Source organism: Triticum aestivum, chromosome 4D (assembly GCF_018294505.1).
Source record: "Triticum aestivum cultivar Chinese Spring chromosome 4D, IWGSC CS RefSeq v2.1, whole genome shotgun sequence".
Taxonomy (NCBI): domain Eukaryota; kingdom Viridiplantae; phylum Streptophyta; class Magnoliopsida; order Poales; family Poaceae; genus Triticum; species Triticum aestivum.
In genome coordinates, this window is record NC_057805.1 from 459,598 (window position 1) to 475,786 (window position 16,189).

General features: G+C 42.1%; 4 protein-coding genes across 4 annotated transcripts in view; 2 read left to right on the forward strand and 2 right to left on the reverse strand.

Moving 5' to 3' along the window:
* Positions 1 to 263: 263 nt before the first annotated feature.
* On the forward strand, positions 264 to 3,749 carry LOC123095541 (stomatin-like protein 2, mitochondrial; the record flags this gene model as incomplete). Its single annotated transcript, XM_044517036.1, is given in 8 exon segments — positions 264 to 581; positions 695 to 844; positions 1,201 to 1,258; positions 1,344 to 1,436; positions 2,119 to 2,151; positions 2,860 to 2,951; positions 3,065 to 3,124; positions 3,242 to 3,749. Coding segments are annotated over 8 exon segments (1,002 nt in total), but the record flags the coding sequence as incomplete, so codon positions are not given.
* Positions 3,750 to 3,964: 215 nt separating this feature from the next.
* LOC123095540 (probable serine/threonine-protein kinase PBL7) lies at positions 3,965 to 6,024 on the reverse strand. The gene is made up of 2 exons (XM_044517034.1): positions 5,641 to 6,024; positions 3,965 to 5,139 (listed from the first exon to the last, which is right to left on the reverse strand). Exons 1-2 carry the CDS (start codon positions 5,897 to 5,899, stop codon positions 4,058 to 4,060), a joined length of 1,341 nt encoding a protein of 446 aa, XP_044372969.1. The 5' UTR covers positions 5,900 to 6,024; the 3' UTR covers positions 3,965 to 4,057.
* A 238-nt stretch (positions 6,025 to 6,262) lies between these two features.
* Positions 6,263 to 7,823, reverse strand: LOC123095542 (uncharacterized). The gene is made up of 4 exons (XM_044517037.1): positions 7,704 to 7,823; positions 7,457 to 7,615; positions 6,792 to 6,979; positions 6,263 to 6,647 (listed from the first exon to the last, which is right to left on the reverse strand). The coding sequence occupies exons 1-4, from the start codon at positions 7,799 to 7,801 to the stop codon at positions 6,433 to 6,435; spliced, it is 660 nt and encodes a 219-aa protein (XP_044372972.1). The 5' UTR covers positions 7,802 to 7,823; the 3' UTR covers positions 6,263 to 6,432.
* Positions 7,824 to 15,781: 7,958 nt separating this feature from the next.
* The window catches only part of LOC123095543 (ABC transporter F family member 1), a 4,777-nt gene continuing 4,369 nt past the window's right edge, over positions 15,782 to 16,189 (forward strand). Inside the window, exon 1 of the mRNA XM_044517038.1 lies at positions 15,782 to 16,126. Coding sequence (XP_044372973.1) covers positions 15,923 to 16,126 — 204 coding nt within the window. The 5' untranslated portion in view covers positions 15,782 to 15,922. The remainder of the gene's footprint in view (positions 16,127 to 16,189) is intronic.

A 16,189-nucleotide genomic window follows, 5' to 3' on the forward strand; every position in this document is an offset into this window, starting at 1 on the left:
GTCTAATGAATACCTTGGTAATAACTCTAGAGCGTTCTTTTCTTTTCTTGGAAGCAAGGAAAGAAATTCTTTCTTCTCTTAATAATAAATAAAGTAATAAATCCCAAGCGACCGTCGTCGAATCTAATCCAGTCCAAATCCAAATAATATTTCTTGTCGAGACCCAGCCAAGGATGTCCATGGCGGCGACCCGGATGCTGGCGCGCCGCGCCGCCCCCGGCCTCCTCCGCTCCGCCACCAGCCCCGGCCTCCTCCGCTCCGGCGCGCTGCCGGCGGTGCTGCAGGCGCAAGGCCGGTGGTACCGCGCAGCAGGAGGGGACCCGTCGCCGTCGTTCTACGAGCCGCCGCCGACCCCGGCGAACCTGGGCCTGAGCATCGTCCCGGAGAAGAAGGCGTTCGTGGTGGAGCGGTTCGGCAAGTACCTCAAGACGCTGTCGTCGGGGATCCACGTGCTGATGCCGGGCGTGGACCGCATCGCCTACGTGCACTCGCTCAAGGAGGAGGCCATCCCCATCCCGGACAACTCGGCAATCACAAAGGACAACGTCTCGATACAGATCGGAGGAGTGCTATACGTCAAGGTCTCTTTTCTTGGATTTTCTTTTTGAATCTTGTTTAGCTTAGAAGAATCTACTCTACTTAGTATTCATGAATTGAATCGAATCTAATCTCGATTGGATTGGAATCGAACCAGATCGTCGACCCCTACATGGCCTCTTACGGCGTGGAGAACCCCATCTATGCTGTCATCCAACTTGCGCAGACAACCATGAGGAGTGAACTTGGCAAGATTACCCTCGACAAGACCTTTGAGGAGAGGGACACGCTCAACACCAACATTGTGGTATGTGTTATAATTTCATCTTCATCTTGCATCTATCTTAATCTTAGTAAAGAATCTTGCTTGGGTCAGTTAATATGCTCTCTAGTCTGGATGGTTAATGTTTAGCAACTTTGATTGATGATGGGATGATGGCAACAATATTATTCTCTTGACATTTACTCCCTCTGTTCCTAAATATAAGTCTTTGGAGAGATTCTACTATGAACAACATACGGATGTATGTAGATGCATTTTAGAGTGTGGATTCATTCATTTTGCTCTGTATGTAGTCCATAGTGAAATCTCTACAAAGACTTATATTTAGGAACGGAGGGAGTATATATCTTACACGTTTTCTTTTGTTTCCCCAACTACAGAAGTCAATCAATGAGGCAGCAGAAACTTGGGGTTTGAAGTGTCTTCGCTATGAAATCAGTATGTTTCTTTTCTCTCTTTCTTTCTTTCTTTCTTTCTTCAACTAGAGTATGTTTATTCAACTGAAGCTTGTCTATCTTTCTAGGGGACATCACTCCCCCAGATGGAGTCAAGAAGGCCATGGAGATGCAGGCCGCAGCAGAGCGCAAGAAACGTGCTCAGATCCTCGAGTCTGAAGGTAGTGGCTTTTACTAACTTGATTCTTCTTCTTTAGTTTAACAACCTTCTTCAGTTTTTATCTCATCTGATGATAAAGTTGCACAATGAATCCTGCTTGCTACCTGACTGATAAAGTTGGACAAGTGCTCTTGCTAGATGCAAGTTGCAAATTAAATCCTGCTTCCTACCTGACTGATGCTGCCAAGTATATAGTGTTAGATTTCATCGTATGGCAAACTGCTCGTCAGTTTAACAAGATTCTGTTTTTATGTGAGATAAGTTGCACATTCAGTTTAACAACACTAAATCCTACTACCTGACGGATATTGACAAGTGCTCTGGTCCACCCAATATTATATACTAGTGCTAGATGTAAGTCGCAAACTAATAATAAATCCTGCTAACTTACTGATGTTGCAAGTAGATAGTGTTGGAATCCTGCTACCATACTCATGTTGCCAAGTAGATAGTGTTTGATTTCATCAGACCAAACTTGTATGGGCTCTTCAGTTTAACAACATTCTATTTTTATGCCATGATAAGTTGCACACTGAATCCTGCTTGCTACCTTAATTGTGTTAGTTTTCATCAGACCAAACTCGTATCGCCAACTCTGTTTGAGCTCTTACACCATGTTTTTTTTGTACAATAAGCTACAGATTTAACTCCAGGTTTTGTTTTGTTTTCTTCTCTTGTGCCAGGTGCTATGATGGAAAATGCAAACAAAGCAAAGGGTACGTGAAACCTGTTTTATTATCCTGCTCCGCAGATTCTGAAATATTTTTGCTTGCTCAGCTTGTCAAAATACTATACACTTGCCCTTTTATGCTGCTACATGCATGATTTGAGGAAATCCTGTTCCTCTGCCTTCTGCTATCCAGCATTCTAACCTTAGTTTCTGAAAGCATGCATATAACCTTATACTTTTTCTTATTGTGAAACATGCTATCCTTCCATTAAAATGTCAAATATTTGGGATTTTTTTATTCTTATGTTATTGCAAGTCCTGCTTTTCCTCGCAACTGTTGTTAGGATTGGAAGTAATACCGCCTCATGGGCTTGTTCTTAATTTCTTTCTGCTTGCATGTATTTTTCCTCATGCATTTCTAGTTCTACACAGGGCAGGGGTTTAAATTATGTCTCACTTGTACAGAAGGTTCACTAGACACATGCATCTTATGGCAATGAATTTCATGAAACATCAAGTATGCATTTTAGCACAGATGTTCAGTTCTACTGTTTGTATTGTTGGACGACTATACATACTTGAAGAGCTATTCTGATTATAATAATGTCCCAGTTGACAAAACCAAAGTCTTGTCATTTCTACTATATTTATTATTTGCTTGGAACATATTTCGATTGTTGCCCTCTGGTCTGGTGAAGCTAAAAAGTGGTGCTTGCCTCTTGGACTTACGCTTGTTTTTCTTTGTGGACACCAGGTGAAGCTGAAGCGATTCTTGCCAGGTCGCAAGCCACTGCTGAAGGGATCAGGATGGTCTCGGAGTCGTTTAAAACTGAAGGCAGCACAGAGGTATCACACTTTTCTTGTAAAATCTTAATGGAATCCTTCAAGTAAAGAGATTTTGACGGTCCTTTTCCCTTTGCCTGACAACACACACATTTTGCTGCTTGTAATTTGTGCAGGCTGCCAGCTTGAGGATTGCTGAACAGTACATCAGAGCATTCAGTGAACTGGCTAGAAGTGTGAGTTGTTGAATCTTAATAATTATAGTATATACACGACTCTTGGCGATTGCTAGCTTAGCTGATATGAAATTTCATTGTACTTAGTGATGCATGTGTCTTTTTGCCAAACTGCAGACGAACACGATGCTTCTTCCCAGCGACGCAGGCAATCCGGGGACAATGATTGCTCAGGCGCTCCAGATATACAACCACACGTACAAGCAGAAACTGACGCTGGGAAGCCCCGGCCCCAGCAAGCGGGCAGAAGAGGCTGATTTGTCCCTTGGGATGCCATCCGTGAGCGACCTCGGCACCTTTGAGCACCACAAGTAGAGTATTGACTATTGAGTGGGGAATCTTCTCTTTTTTTCTTTTTCTCTTCTGTTAGGGAGGAGAGGAATGAATAGCTAGACTGGATAGATAGATTGCTAGGGAGGCAGCGCAACTTTGTCACGAGTGAAGATTTACTGATTAGGTCGGTCGGTCGGTTGGATAAAACACAATACTCTGTTCCTGTTGGTTAGGAGCAGCTTTGAGAGAAAGCTTTTTATCTGTCTATATGAATTGAGTGGTGAACCTTTAGATTTTTTAGTTTAACTGAAACACTGTTTTCAGCTTTTCTTGTCAAGTTTTTGTTGGGTCAGTTTTTTTGGCATGAAATCTGATAGTGTTTACTACAAAAGAATGCTGCCTAAGTTGATTGTTGTGCTAGCTCTTTTGTTTGTTGCTTTGTGCCCATGGCAAGTTGTAGATTTGGTGTCAATTGTTGTTCTAGCAGCAGGAAATAAATAAATAAATCTTATTATCCTAATATGGACGGACGGGCATGCACAAACCAGGTTAGGTTACTTGCAGAGAAATAATCCATGAGATAACAGGAAGACTTGCTTGGCATATATATATATACATGTTGCACAGACAGATATGCATGTTTGTTGTTATAACTTATAACTAGTCAGTGGCATCATCCTCCTCCTTGGGCGGCGACTGTTGTTGAGGGGTAGGGGTAGGGCTAGGGCTAGGGGAAGGCGACTGTTGTTGAGGGGTAGGGGTAGGGGAAGGCTTGGCGACGCCGGTGAGGTAGTCGAGCGCCATGACAACGTCGGCGATGGAGGGGCGCATGGTGGCATCCTCCTGGAGGCACATGGCGGAGATGGCGAGCGCCTGGTAGAGCCCCTTGGTGGGGTATGCGCCGCGGAGGAGCGGGTCGGCCATCTCCCTGAAGCGCTTCTTGCTCTTGAAGCGCGGCGCCGCCCACTGCACAAGGTTGTGCTCATCACGGGGCCTGGACGTGTCGATGACGCGCCGCCCCGTGATGATCTCGAGGAAGACGACGCCGAAGCTATAGACGTCGGACATGGTGGTGAGCTTCCCGGTGAGCGCGTACTCGGGGGCGCAGTAGCCGTAGGTGCCCATGACCCTGGTGGACACATGGGTCTTGTCGCCGACGGGGCCGACCTTGGCGAGGCCAAAGTCGGAGAGGTGCGCGCGGAAGCAGCCGTCGAGGAGGATGTTGGAGGCCTTGAAGTCGCGGTAGATGACGGGCGGGCCGGGGCGGCGGGAGGCGTCGTGGAGGTACTCGAGGCCCCGGGCGGCGCCCTGCGCGATGCGCATGCGCATGGCCCAGTCGAGGCCCGGGGAGGAGGGCGGCAGGTCCAGGAGGTGGTCCTCGAGGGAGCCTTGGGGCATGAACTCGTAGACGAGCATGCGGTGGCTGGCGTCGGCGCAGTAGCCGATGAGGGTGACGAGGTGGGGGTGCTTGAGGAGGCTGAGCATGAGCACCTCCACCAGGAACTCGCGCGTGCCCTGCAGCCCGTTGCGGTCCAGCTGCTTCACCGCCACCTCCGTGCCGTCCCTCAGCCGCCCGCGGTACACGGGCCCGAACCCGCCCTCGCCCAGCATCGACTCCACCAGGAACCCGCCGCTGGCCTCCGAGAGCTCGGCGAATGTGAATGCGCGCGCCGTCACCGCCGCCTCCTCCTTGTTCATCCCCAGGATCTCGTCAGCCACCCGCCGGTTGTGCTGGTGCGTCGCTGCAATTCAATACCACATTGCAAATTCATTTCAGTCACTCATCCATTTATACAAACAACAAGGTCATCTTGTATTTTGAATCTCACTTTGACCATCAATTTTACCAATACAACAGGGCATAAAAAAGTATACTCTCTCCGTAACAAAATGCAAGTCAGTTTTTTATACCCTCTCCAAAACCAAAAAAACATCTTATATTTTGGTACAGAGGTTGTACATCAGTGCAAATTTCTTTAAAAGTGCAAATCAAATGGTATATATACATACTCTTTGTGGCATAGTATAACTCATATTTTGTTGGTCTCATCAAAGGTAGACAAAAAAAAGGAGGTGATCACATCATCACAAATTTAAAGGATTATTACTTGTTGGTCAGAGGTTTGCCTTAATAAGAAAACAAAATGTAATATCATACAAATATTGTGATATGTTTCTTAAGGGCAGGCATTTATTTATGTATGTACATGGATGGATAGATGAAGATTTGTGTAACTAGGTACCTGATTCTGCAACAATCTCATCGACGAGGGTGGCAAGGTTGTTGTTGTTGCTGCTGCTGCGGGCGCCCCCCTCCTCTTGATGATCATCATCTCGTCGCAGAAGATTAGGGGGACGGACGGTGACGGTTGGAGCGTCTCGGGGAGGCGGCTTCTTGGTTGTGGAAGCAGGTACGGCCGCCGGACCACCACCACCACCACCACCATGACCATGATCCAGGAGCTTGTCGGCGCCGGACTGGAAGCAACACAAGATGCCCATCCTTCCTTCCTTCCTTGCTAGGTGGTGAATGCTTGAGCAAATTCTATTCTACTACCTAACGATACATAGAAAGAATTTGCCCAAGCATTCAATCCAATCCATTTTGATTCGATTCTTCGATCCAATCCCAATCGACACGACGAGCAAGGTCATTGACCGGCCCGCCGGAATCCATGCCATGCCATGCCACCCACATGCTAAGCTAAACAAACGTAGGGTTGATGGTTTGCCCGGCTGGCAGGCCTAAGCACCAAGTGCATGCATGCATGCCCCCCTCCTAATTTTAGTTACTACTACATTTCTTTCTATCTATCTATCTATCCCTAGCTAGCTTGCTTCTTGTTTCAGGATAAGATGCACATAGGAAAGGATAGGATAGGATTCATACATCAAAGCAAGTGAGTGAAGTGATGCTCAATTCAATTCAATTATTGCCATCTCCATCAAACCAAATCTCTATGAATATTCTTTCTTGTCAACTCTCTCCTCCTCTTGTCGCAACGACAAGAAAAGAAAGGAAAAAGGCTCAACCCTCAACTGATTTCCTCACCACCACCAGTACCACTAATCTTACAGTTGTCGTCGTCATCAGCAGCAGCAGTGCTGCTCATCAGGTTTAGGTTCATCACGACTGGTTGCTGACCCTGACCGCCATCATCTGAAGGTAGTTCCAGCTGCAGTTCCAGGCGAGCATCCATGGCCAGTATCTCCCAGTCGTGGTGGCGCAGAAAGGAAAGCACACCATCCTCTTTATGCACAAGTAACGCAAGACAAGATAAAGCAGACATCAACAGGATATATATATACTGAAGGAAATCCAGGAGGCAGCCATATATCTATCTATGTATGAGTGTCAAGAAAGAAAGACACGAGCAAGTAGCTGTTGACTAACCTCCGTTCCGGATGGCCTCGATCTGAAACACTCCTGAACCCCGTGGGCCGGTGACAGGGAACGTGCATGACACGGATCGCCGCCGATGACCCAAAACGACAGATGCATCGTACCATGGGCCTCTAACTATAGGCACCCCGATCGCCTGTACGACCTCTGGGTTCTCGCTAGCCTTGTCGATCGCCTTGCTGGATTGTAGGCACATATCATCATCATCATCATCATACAAACAAAATAATGAAAGAAAGATTTAATAAGATGTATATAATTTAAATGTTAAATTTCCCCAAGTGCAAAAAAGGTCCAAACATAACTAGAGGTACATACAAAGAAGAAGATTAGTGGTAGTATAAAGCAGAGTGTAGTGGGGTAGGCTACATAGATAGATATATGCATGGCCATGGAACAGCAAATGAATATTTGTATATATGTATGTATGTAGAAGAAGAAGAAGAAGAAGAAGAAGAAGAAGAAGAAGAAGAAGAAAGTTGCTAAAACTGACAGACATATATTTCTCCCCTCCCCTTGGGCATGTAAGGTAAATTCGAAGAAAGGTGAAAGAAAGTGTTGAATCTAGGCAGCGGAGCAGAGCAGAGCAGTTATATCATGTACTAGTGTAGATGTTGAATTGATTCTAGAGAGCAGATGCAGATGCAGATGCAGACCTGGTGCATCCGTGGAAGATGGCGAGGTCGTTGATGGCACTCAGGGCGACTCCCCCGGCCAGGCTGATGGCCCCGATACTCACCACCTTCCGGACTGCCGTCGACCTCTTCTTCTTCTTCTGGCTCGTCTCTCCGGCGGCACCGGCCGAGTAGGAGGAGCTGAAACCAACCGACCAACCAAACAAGAGATTTCAGTCCATGAGCTGGAAAGAAAGAAAACCAAACAAGAGAAGGGATGGTTGCTTACCGGCCATCTCCAGCGGATCTGCTTCCTCTTCCTCTTCCTGCGAGCAGGGGAAGGCCAAGGAGGAGCTTCCTCGTCCTCGTCCACGCCGCCGGCGACATTGAGGACTGAGGAAGAGGAGGGTTAGTGGGTGTGGGCTGAACTGAACTGAAAAGATCAGGTCGGGCCTTCATTCGGTGGGCCGGACAGGCAGGCCCAGCCCAGCCCAGGGGAAGCTATCTTTTTTTTCTGAGAAGGCCCAGGGGAAGCTATCTTTTTTTATGCTAAATTTGGAAGTCGTCGTCATCATCGTAATAATGCTGTAATTTGGAAGTTTGCCCCTCTTAACTCCTTTTGTTGGTATATATGCTAAAGTTATTTAAAAGAGGTTCAACTTCACCTCTTTTCGACTGCTCATTAAAAAGAACATAATAACGTCTTTATGTTTTTATTTACTTACTAGCAAAAAGGCCCGTGTGTTGCAACAAAAGAAAAAAAATCATAATCTTCAACGGCGATGACCACATTTTGTTCACATCTCATCGCGTTATTTTGAAAATTTGTTCACAAATGCAAGACAAATGTTTCTTTTTCAAAATTCATTCACAAATTGAAGCAAAATCCACATTTTCAAAAAAATATCGTGGCTGTCAAAAAAACTTGGTAATTCAAAGAATTATTGTGAATTTCAAGAAACATTTTAAAAAAATACTATAATATTCCGATCCACACCGGCAGTTAATTTCTTCAAAATTCACGTGGGTATATAGCAATTCCCATTCCACCCAAAATTTTAGGAATTCCTTGATAGTTGGTATAAATTCGTAAGCCGGGTCGGCTGATACGCTTTAAAAATGTTCTTGTTCTATAAATTCCTTTTCTAGTCTTTCTCTTTTGATGTCGCAAAGTTGAAACCAAGAAATATCTGTTACGTTCCTGATGTTTCAGTCACAAAGACACAGGAAGTGGGGATGGGCCTTGGGCCGGCTTGGGGGGGAGACAAATAGTTGGGTCGGCCTGGTTTAAAAGGAAAAAAAAGGGTATTCTTCTTCTAATCAAATCATACAAAAAGAAAAGAGGTTGCTCGAGAAAAAAAGTAGGGGATGATGGAGCTGAAATTTGGATGGCGGGGAAGAGGAGGAGCAGGAGGAAGCCAGCGGCAGTCGGTTATGTGCGTGATTACTCTCAATCGGTATATTGTTTTTATCATCAACACTCTTATTTTTATCTCATTGCAACACACGGGCATTTGTGCTAGTAAATAGAGAGAAAAGAAAAAAAATACAAAAATCAAAATTCTTTTTGAACAAGGCACAATGGATGGGGCATACGTGTGTTGTTGCATGCAGTAGTAGCATAAAGAAAGAAAGAAAGAAAGAAAAACGGTCCATCTCTTTCACCACTTTATATTTTTTGTTGCTTTAGAAAAAGAATAAGAAGACGGCCCAACACACACACACACGTGTCCAGCCCAGGCCAGGTTTTTCCTCTTCAAGTGGCGTTGTTTGTTGACAACAAGAGGTTGAGCTTTAAAAACTACTAGACCATGATGGCGCGCGTTGCTGCGCCCATACATTTTTACAATAAAATGGTAGGTATTGCCGGCTATTTTTTTAAATAATACATTTTTAATTAATTTTTATAAATATTACGCTGGATAAAAAAATTCAAAAGCCTAGTCGGCCCACAGCAGGCCGATTGGATTCCAGTCGGCCTACAGCTGGCCGACTGGCCCCTGTCGGCCCACTGTGGGCTGATTGCGTCCTGTCGGCCCACTGTGGGCCAATTGAAGCTAATTGGCTCGCTGTGGGCTAATTGTTTTTGCAAAAAAAGTAGGCATAAAAAATATATGTTTAAAAAATGTTAATCATGTAATTAAAAAATGTTAAACGTGTATAAAAAATGTTTCTGATGTATACAAAAATGTACAATATATATGCAAAAAAGTTGACATAAAAATATGTCTTAAAAGTGTTAAGCATGTATTTAAAAATTGTTAAATGTGTGTATAAAAAATGTTCCTTATTTATACAAAAAATATGGAATGTGTATGGAAAAAAATTGACACCAAAAAAATATGTTTGAAAAATATGTTTGAAAAGTTAACATTTTTTCAAATACATGATTAAAAATTGTTAAATGTGTGTATAAAAAATGTTTCTTATCTATTCAAGAAATATAGAATGTGTATGAAAAAAAGTTGACACCAAAAAAATATGTTTGAAAAAAAATGTTTCAGTTTCATACAAAAAGAGCAACCAATCATACTTAGGTCTGTGATGCTCCCATACTGGATCCGGAGCTGGAACATTTTTTTATACACGTTTAACCTTTCATTCCAATACATGAAACATTTTTGCGTACTCGTTGAACATTTTTTCAAATACATGATTAACATTTTTTTCAAACATATTTTTTGGTGTCAACCTTTTTCATACACATTCTATATTTTTTGTATAGATAAGGAACATTTTTTCAAATACATGATTAACATTTTTTTCAAACATATTTTTTTGGTGTTAATTGTTTTTCATACACATTCTATATTTTTTGTATAGATAAGGAACATTTTTTATACACACATTTAACAATTTTTAAATACATGATTAACACTTTTTAAAACATATTTTTAGTCAACTTTTTTGCATATATATTGTACATTTTTTGTATACATCAGGAACATTTTTATACACGTTTAACATTTTTTTAATTACATGATTAACATTTTTTTAAACATACATTTTTTATGCCTACTTTTTTTGCAAAAACAGTTAGCCCACAGCGAGCCAGTTAGCTCGACCCAATCAGCGCACAGTGTGCCGACAGTGGCCAGTCGGCTAGCTGTAGGCCGACTGGAGTCCAATCGGCCTGCTGTGGGCCGACTAGGCCCATTCGGCCTGCAGCGGGCCGACGGTGTATTATTTTTGAAAACAATTTACCCAGCGTAATATTTATGAAAATTAATAAAAAAATATATTATTTAAAAAAAATTAGCGGTATTGCCGCAAGTGCATAATTGACCAACATTTTTTGAGTAATAAAAGTTTAATATTATAATCAGTCCACGTCCCTTGATGATAATGGTAACTAAAGAATGGTGAATTATAATCGGTCTCTTGACATAAGGGGTTTGTAAGGTTAGGTCCAATACACTCTGACTGGGGTTCCTCTTTTCACGGTTAGAAGATGGTTCCTATTTTCAGGATTAATAGATTGATGTTAACACAGTGCACAATTGCAAGATAAGGTTAAAGTAGGCTCTCCCACAAAATAAAATCATGATTAACATGAAATAATATTACCCATCTACTCGCCTATATACTTAATCTAAAAATACACATCCTTATTAATTTTATGCTCTTTGTTTCATTCCTTCAGAATACAAAACCATTGTCAAGGACATAGCCATTGTTGTGATGAAAAAACATATGGCATGACTTATAGAATCTTACCACATTCTAGGCATAAAACATTTAAGTTATATATTGTAAATTTCTAAACAATAATTTTCTTGAGCCTCTTGTTCACACTCAACATGCAACTTATGAACTTTGCGTGGGCATAGATACGAACACAGCCTTGACACACATGACGGACATATGAATTCCTAACAATTCCGATCAGCTTCTTGCCATGTAAATCATATGTGATATTACATTACACCATGTACGACTGCACACAACTTGAGAACGGACATGAGCAAAGTCTTTGATACAGAAGCATACCCGATTGGGGTCAGTGACATTGAAAAAATTCACAAGTACAATATAAATAATAAACTTATCACCGAGAGAATGACTTCAACAAAATATTAGCTTTCAAGATTTATCCAAATAAACTGCAAGGAAATGGGACCAATATGTAAATTTTGATGGCAAATTAATTTGTTTCTGCGGCCGAAAATTCTTTGTCGGAATCGCCAAATCGGTAAGCTGCTTCCAAGTTTTCATGCAAAAATAAATAAATTGAGTAACCTTCATGTGAAAATTAAATGGACTATAAGAGCATATATATAATGGTAAAGTGTATATGTAACAGAAACGACATGAGACGATTCAATGCTTGCGCCACTGCGTCGTGCCAAGGGTATCCGACCGGGATCGCCACCCCTGTCATGAACGCACCGTAGGCGGCGTGGCCAGGCCAACGCCTTGCATCGGCGGCCACGCGGTGCGGACGGTGGGGAGCCAGGACAGGAAGGGAATTTCCTATTCGCCGCTTACTGCGGCAAGTAGTCGCCGCTTCGCATAGGCGCAGCTCACCTTGGGCCGGCCCATTTGAGTGGTTTCACCTCGCGGGATGAACCGCAAAAAATGACTGTAAGAATAGTAACGCTAAACTTAAAGAAACTAAAAACGACGAAAAAAACCATTTGTTCTTTCTACTGTTTTTTCTTCAGTCTTATTCTGACTTTCTTTTTTCTCGTTTTCTTTGTCTTATTCTGTTTTTTTTTACTTTTTCTTTGTATGCTTTTCGAAAAGTTCAAATATGGTTCAGAATTTTCAAAAAAATTCTTTTTGTCAAAAATTGTTCATATTTCTGAAATAGTGTTCACATTTACAAAATTTTGTTCACAATTTCGAAAAATGTTCCTGATTTTTTTGTTTGTTTTCTTTCTTTTTCTCAAAAGAAATACAAAATATTCAAATTTTGTTCATATTTTCATAAAATTTTCAGTTTTTGAAAAAATGTTCTCCAATTCAAAATTTGTTCCCGTTACACAAAAAGTTCAAAACTTTCGAAATGCAGAAAATATACCGGATTTCATAAAATGTTCGTGTTTTCATAAAATGTTCGCGCTTCCAAATTTATTCGGGATTTTTCAAAATTGTTCTCTATTACAAAATTTGTTCTCAAGATTCAAAAAAATGTTTGTGCTTTAAAAAATTGTTCATGCTTCCAAATTTGTTAGGGATTTTTCAAAATTGTTCTCTATTTCAAAATTTGTCCTCGAGATTCAAAAAATGTTCGTGCTTTAAAAAATTGTTTGCGCTTCCGAATTTGTTTAGGAGTTTTCAAATTTTGTTCTGAAGATTCAAAAAATGTTCGTGCTTTAAAAATTGTTCGCGCTTCCAAATTTGTTCTCCATTTCCAAATTTGTTCTAAAGATTCAAAAAATGTTTGTGCTTTAAAAAATTGTCCGTGCGTCCAAATTTGTTCTCTGTTTCAAAATTTGTTCTCAAGATTCAGAAAATGTTTGTGCTTTAAAGAAATGTCACAAATTCCAAAAATGTTTGGGAAATTCAAAAGTTGTTTGTGTTTCCAAATTTTGTTTCAAAATTTGTAAAATTGTTCCTGTTCAGTTTTTTGGGTAGTTTAAAAAATGTTTCCATTCTAAAAAATATGTTCGCGTCTCCAAAATTCGTTTGTGTGTTTAAAAATGTTTGAGTTTTTTCAAAATTTGTAAAAAAAACTAATAATGTTCGCGTCTGATAAAACATTCACGTTTTGTTTTTGCTATTTGGAAAATCGTAAAGGATGTTTTTCGAACAGTCTTATACTTTCTTTAGTTCTTGTAGGTTTCCGCTGTAGTTTGGTCGACTGAGCGCTTCCATCCTAGTGGCTAGTAGGGTGCGAGTGCAAGTCGAAAGGGCTGTGTTTGATTCCCAGCCATCACACCCTGCTATTTTTTGCAAATTATCACTTGTATTTGCAGCACACTCCAATGGGCCGGCCCAATCGGCGCACCGCAGCGACGTGCGTGTGCGAAGTCGCGTCGCCCCCTGTGCGTCGGCGCCCTGTTGGACGCAACGAGCGTCCAGTAGGAGCTCCCGACGTGGCGGTGGGTTTTCGCCCGTAGAAATTTTCTCGAACAATGAAATCGAGCCCATGTGGCCCAGTTACACAAAAGTAGGCCGATTTTGATACCGGGGCATCGGCCCTCTACGTAAAACGCCTGGTGGCCACCGTACGCAACCCATGCGGGAATGAGAGGAGATCGAACTCTCAAGGACGGTCAGATCTGACAATCCAACGGCCAAAATCGCTTGTGGTCTGAGATGGCTGGAACGATGCACAGTTGTAATGTCTTTAAATTAGTGTACAGCAAGTATAATAGAAGAAGAAGAAGACACACGGTAGGTTTTTGTTTATAGGCGTACCCTATTTGCGGCGTGGGGCGCGCCCTAGTGAGGTAGCGCGTATCTCTCCAGCCTTCGATCCTGCTTTTGAGCCGGCCCATTCACGGATTTCTTCCGCACCGGATTTGGAAAGGTTCTAGAACCTTCTTGGAATTGATTTTTTCCATTTGGTTTTTTATTTTTTACCTTTACCTTTTCTTTTTTTCTTTTTTATTTTCCGCTTTCTTTTTCTTCTTCTTTTTTTATTTTTCTTTTAAAAAACGTGTTTTTCCTTCCGTAAGAGGTACGGTTTTGCTTTCGTGAGATGCACGGCCGTGCCTCTTGGGAACGAAAAAAATGCTTTTTTTTCATGAGAGACACGGTTTTGCTTTCGCGCGGAAACGAAAAAAATGTTTTTTTTTCTTATTTTCCTTTCACGAGAGGCATGGTTTTTGTTCCGCGAGATGCATGTATTTGCTTCTGCGAGAGGCACGACCTCGGAAACGGCTTTCGGAAAGGGAAACAAACATACTGCCGGTTTAGTTTTTTTCATGAAACAAACATGGCATTTAGTTTTGGAGATCTCGACGTGAGAAATCTAACGGTGAAAACTGTTCGAGATTTGGACGCACGGTTTATGAGATAAAATGTTTTGAATAAACGGATCTACGGAAAAAAGGGAAAATTCCCATGTTATAAATAAAACGTTTTGAATAAACGATCTATAAAAAACGGCAAAACTCCTAGATTGCGTGCGCCACTTGTCGTAACATGGAAAGGTGGGAGTGATCTTTGTAAGGAGTACTCTTTAATTAGTGATATTGCCTTGTTCACCTCCTATACGGCGTTGTATGCGTGTGGGACGAGCGGTAGCGCACACCACTCGCTCCCCTAAGAGTGCCCGTTTGGGCCGGCCCATGTCCGAGCGCCCCATTTTTTAATTCCAAATTTTCTTTTTTCCCTTTTTCTTCCTTATTTGTTTTCCTATTTACATAATTCGGGGTTATAAGAAGTTCTGAAATTTTAAAAATCTGCATTTTGTAAAAAAAAATCAAGAAATCATAAAATGTTTGTGGATTCAAAAAATGTCCGTGACTTTAAAATGTTCAAGAATTTAAAAAATCACCATTTCAGAAAATGCTCTGAATTCATTAACAGTTTAAGAGAATGTTCATGAATTCATAAAAATGTTCATGATTTAAAAAAATGTCCGCAAATTCAAAAAATGTTCCCTACTTCAGAAAAGTGTTCATGAATTTTAAAAAATATTCATAATTTCAAAAAAAATCATGAATTTGTAAAAAAATACGTTCACTGTTTCGAAAAATGTTCAGGAACAAAATGTTCATGATTTCAAAAAATGTTCACAAATTTTAAAAATATTCATAATTTCAAAAAAAAGTTCATGTATTTGAAAACTATTCAGAAATTTAAACATATTCACGATTTCAAAAAAATGCATGTATTTGAAAAAAGTTTGTGATTTCAAAAATTGTTCATGATTTAAAAAATGTTGATTAGTTTGAAATATGTTCGAGAGACGCGGTCGTGCCTCTTGCGGAAGCAAAACCATGCCTCGCACGAAAGGTTTTTTTTTCGTTTTCGAGAGGCATGGCCGTGTCTCTCGCGGAAGCAAAACCGTGCCTTTCACGAAAGGAAAAACATATTTTTTTTCGTTTGCAGACTAGACGAGGCGAGAGAAGTAGCCATATGGTGTCGGACGCCAGCAAGAAAATGCTGAACCGAAAAAGCATCCAGAAAGCCAAAAACACATGCGGAAAAAAAATAAAAAAATCTAGAGGAGCACGTCATGTGGCGGCGGCTGAGAGTTGTTTCCTCGAGGAGCGCTCTTTAATTAGTTGCTCCCTGAACCAGGTAGGTAGAGGGAGGGGGCATACGTGTCTTGTTCGCTTTCATCACTTTATTTTTTGTTGCTTTAGGAAAAGAATAAGAAGACGGCCCAACACAAACACACACGTGTCCAGCCCAGCCCAGGTATTTCCTGTTGACTAGTCCAATCCAACAAAGTAGTCCTAGAAGAGGGAAGAGGGTTCTGGAAGGAAGGAAGGAACTTTTTCTTCTTCTTCTTCTTCTCCACCTCGCCGGCCGGCCGGCGTCGTCTGCCATCACCCACACCACACCACACCTAGCACGGAGAGGAGAGGAGAGGAGAGGAGACGAGCCATGGTGTCGGACGCCAGCAAGAAGAAGGCGGCGCAGAAGAAGGCCGCCGCAGCCGCAAAGAGGGGCGCCAAGGTGCCCGCCTCCTCCTCCTCCGCATCATCTTCCGCCTCCGCCAACAAGACGGGGGCCCTCGCCGCCGTCCAGCTGTCGGACCGCACCTGCACCGCCGTCCTCACCTCCCACCCGCTCTCCCGCGACATACACGTACGTCCCCTCTCCTCTCCTCTCCTCCTCTGTCAGATCAGATCAGATCCCTCTTGTGGATGT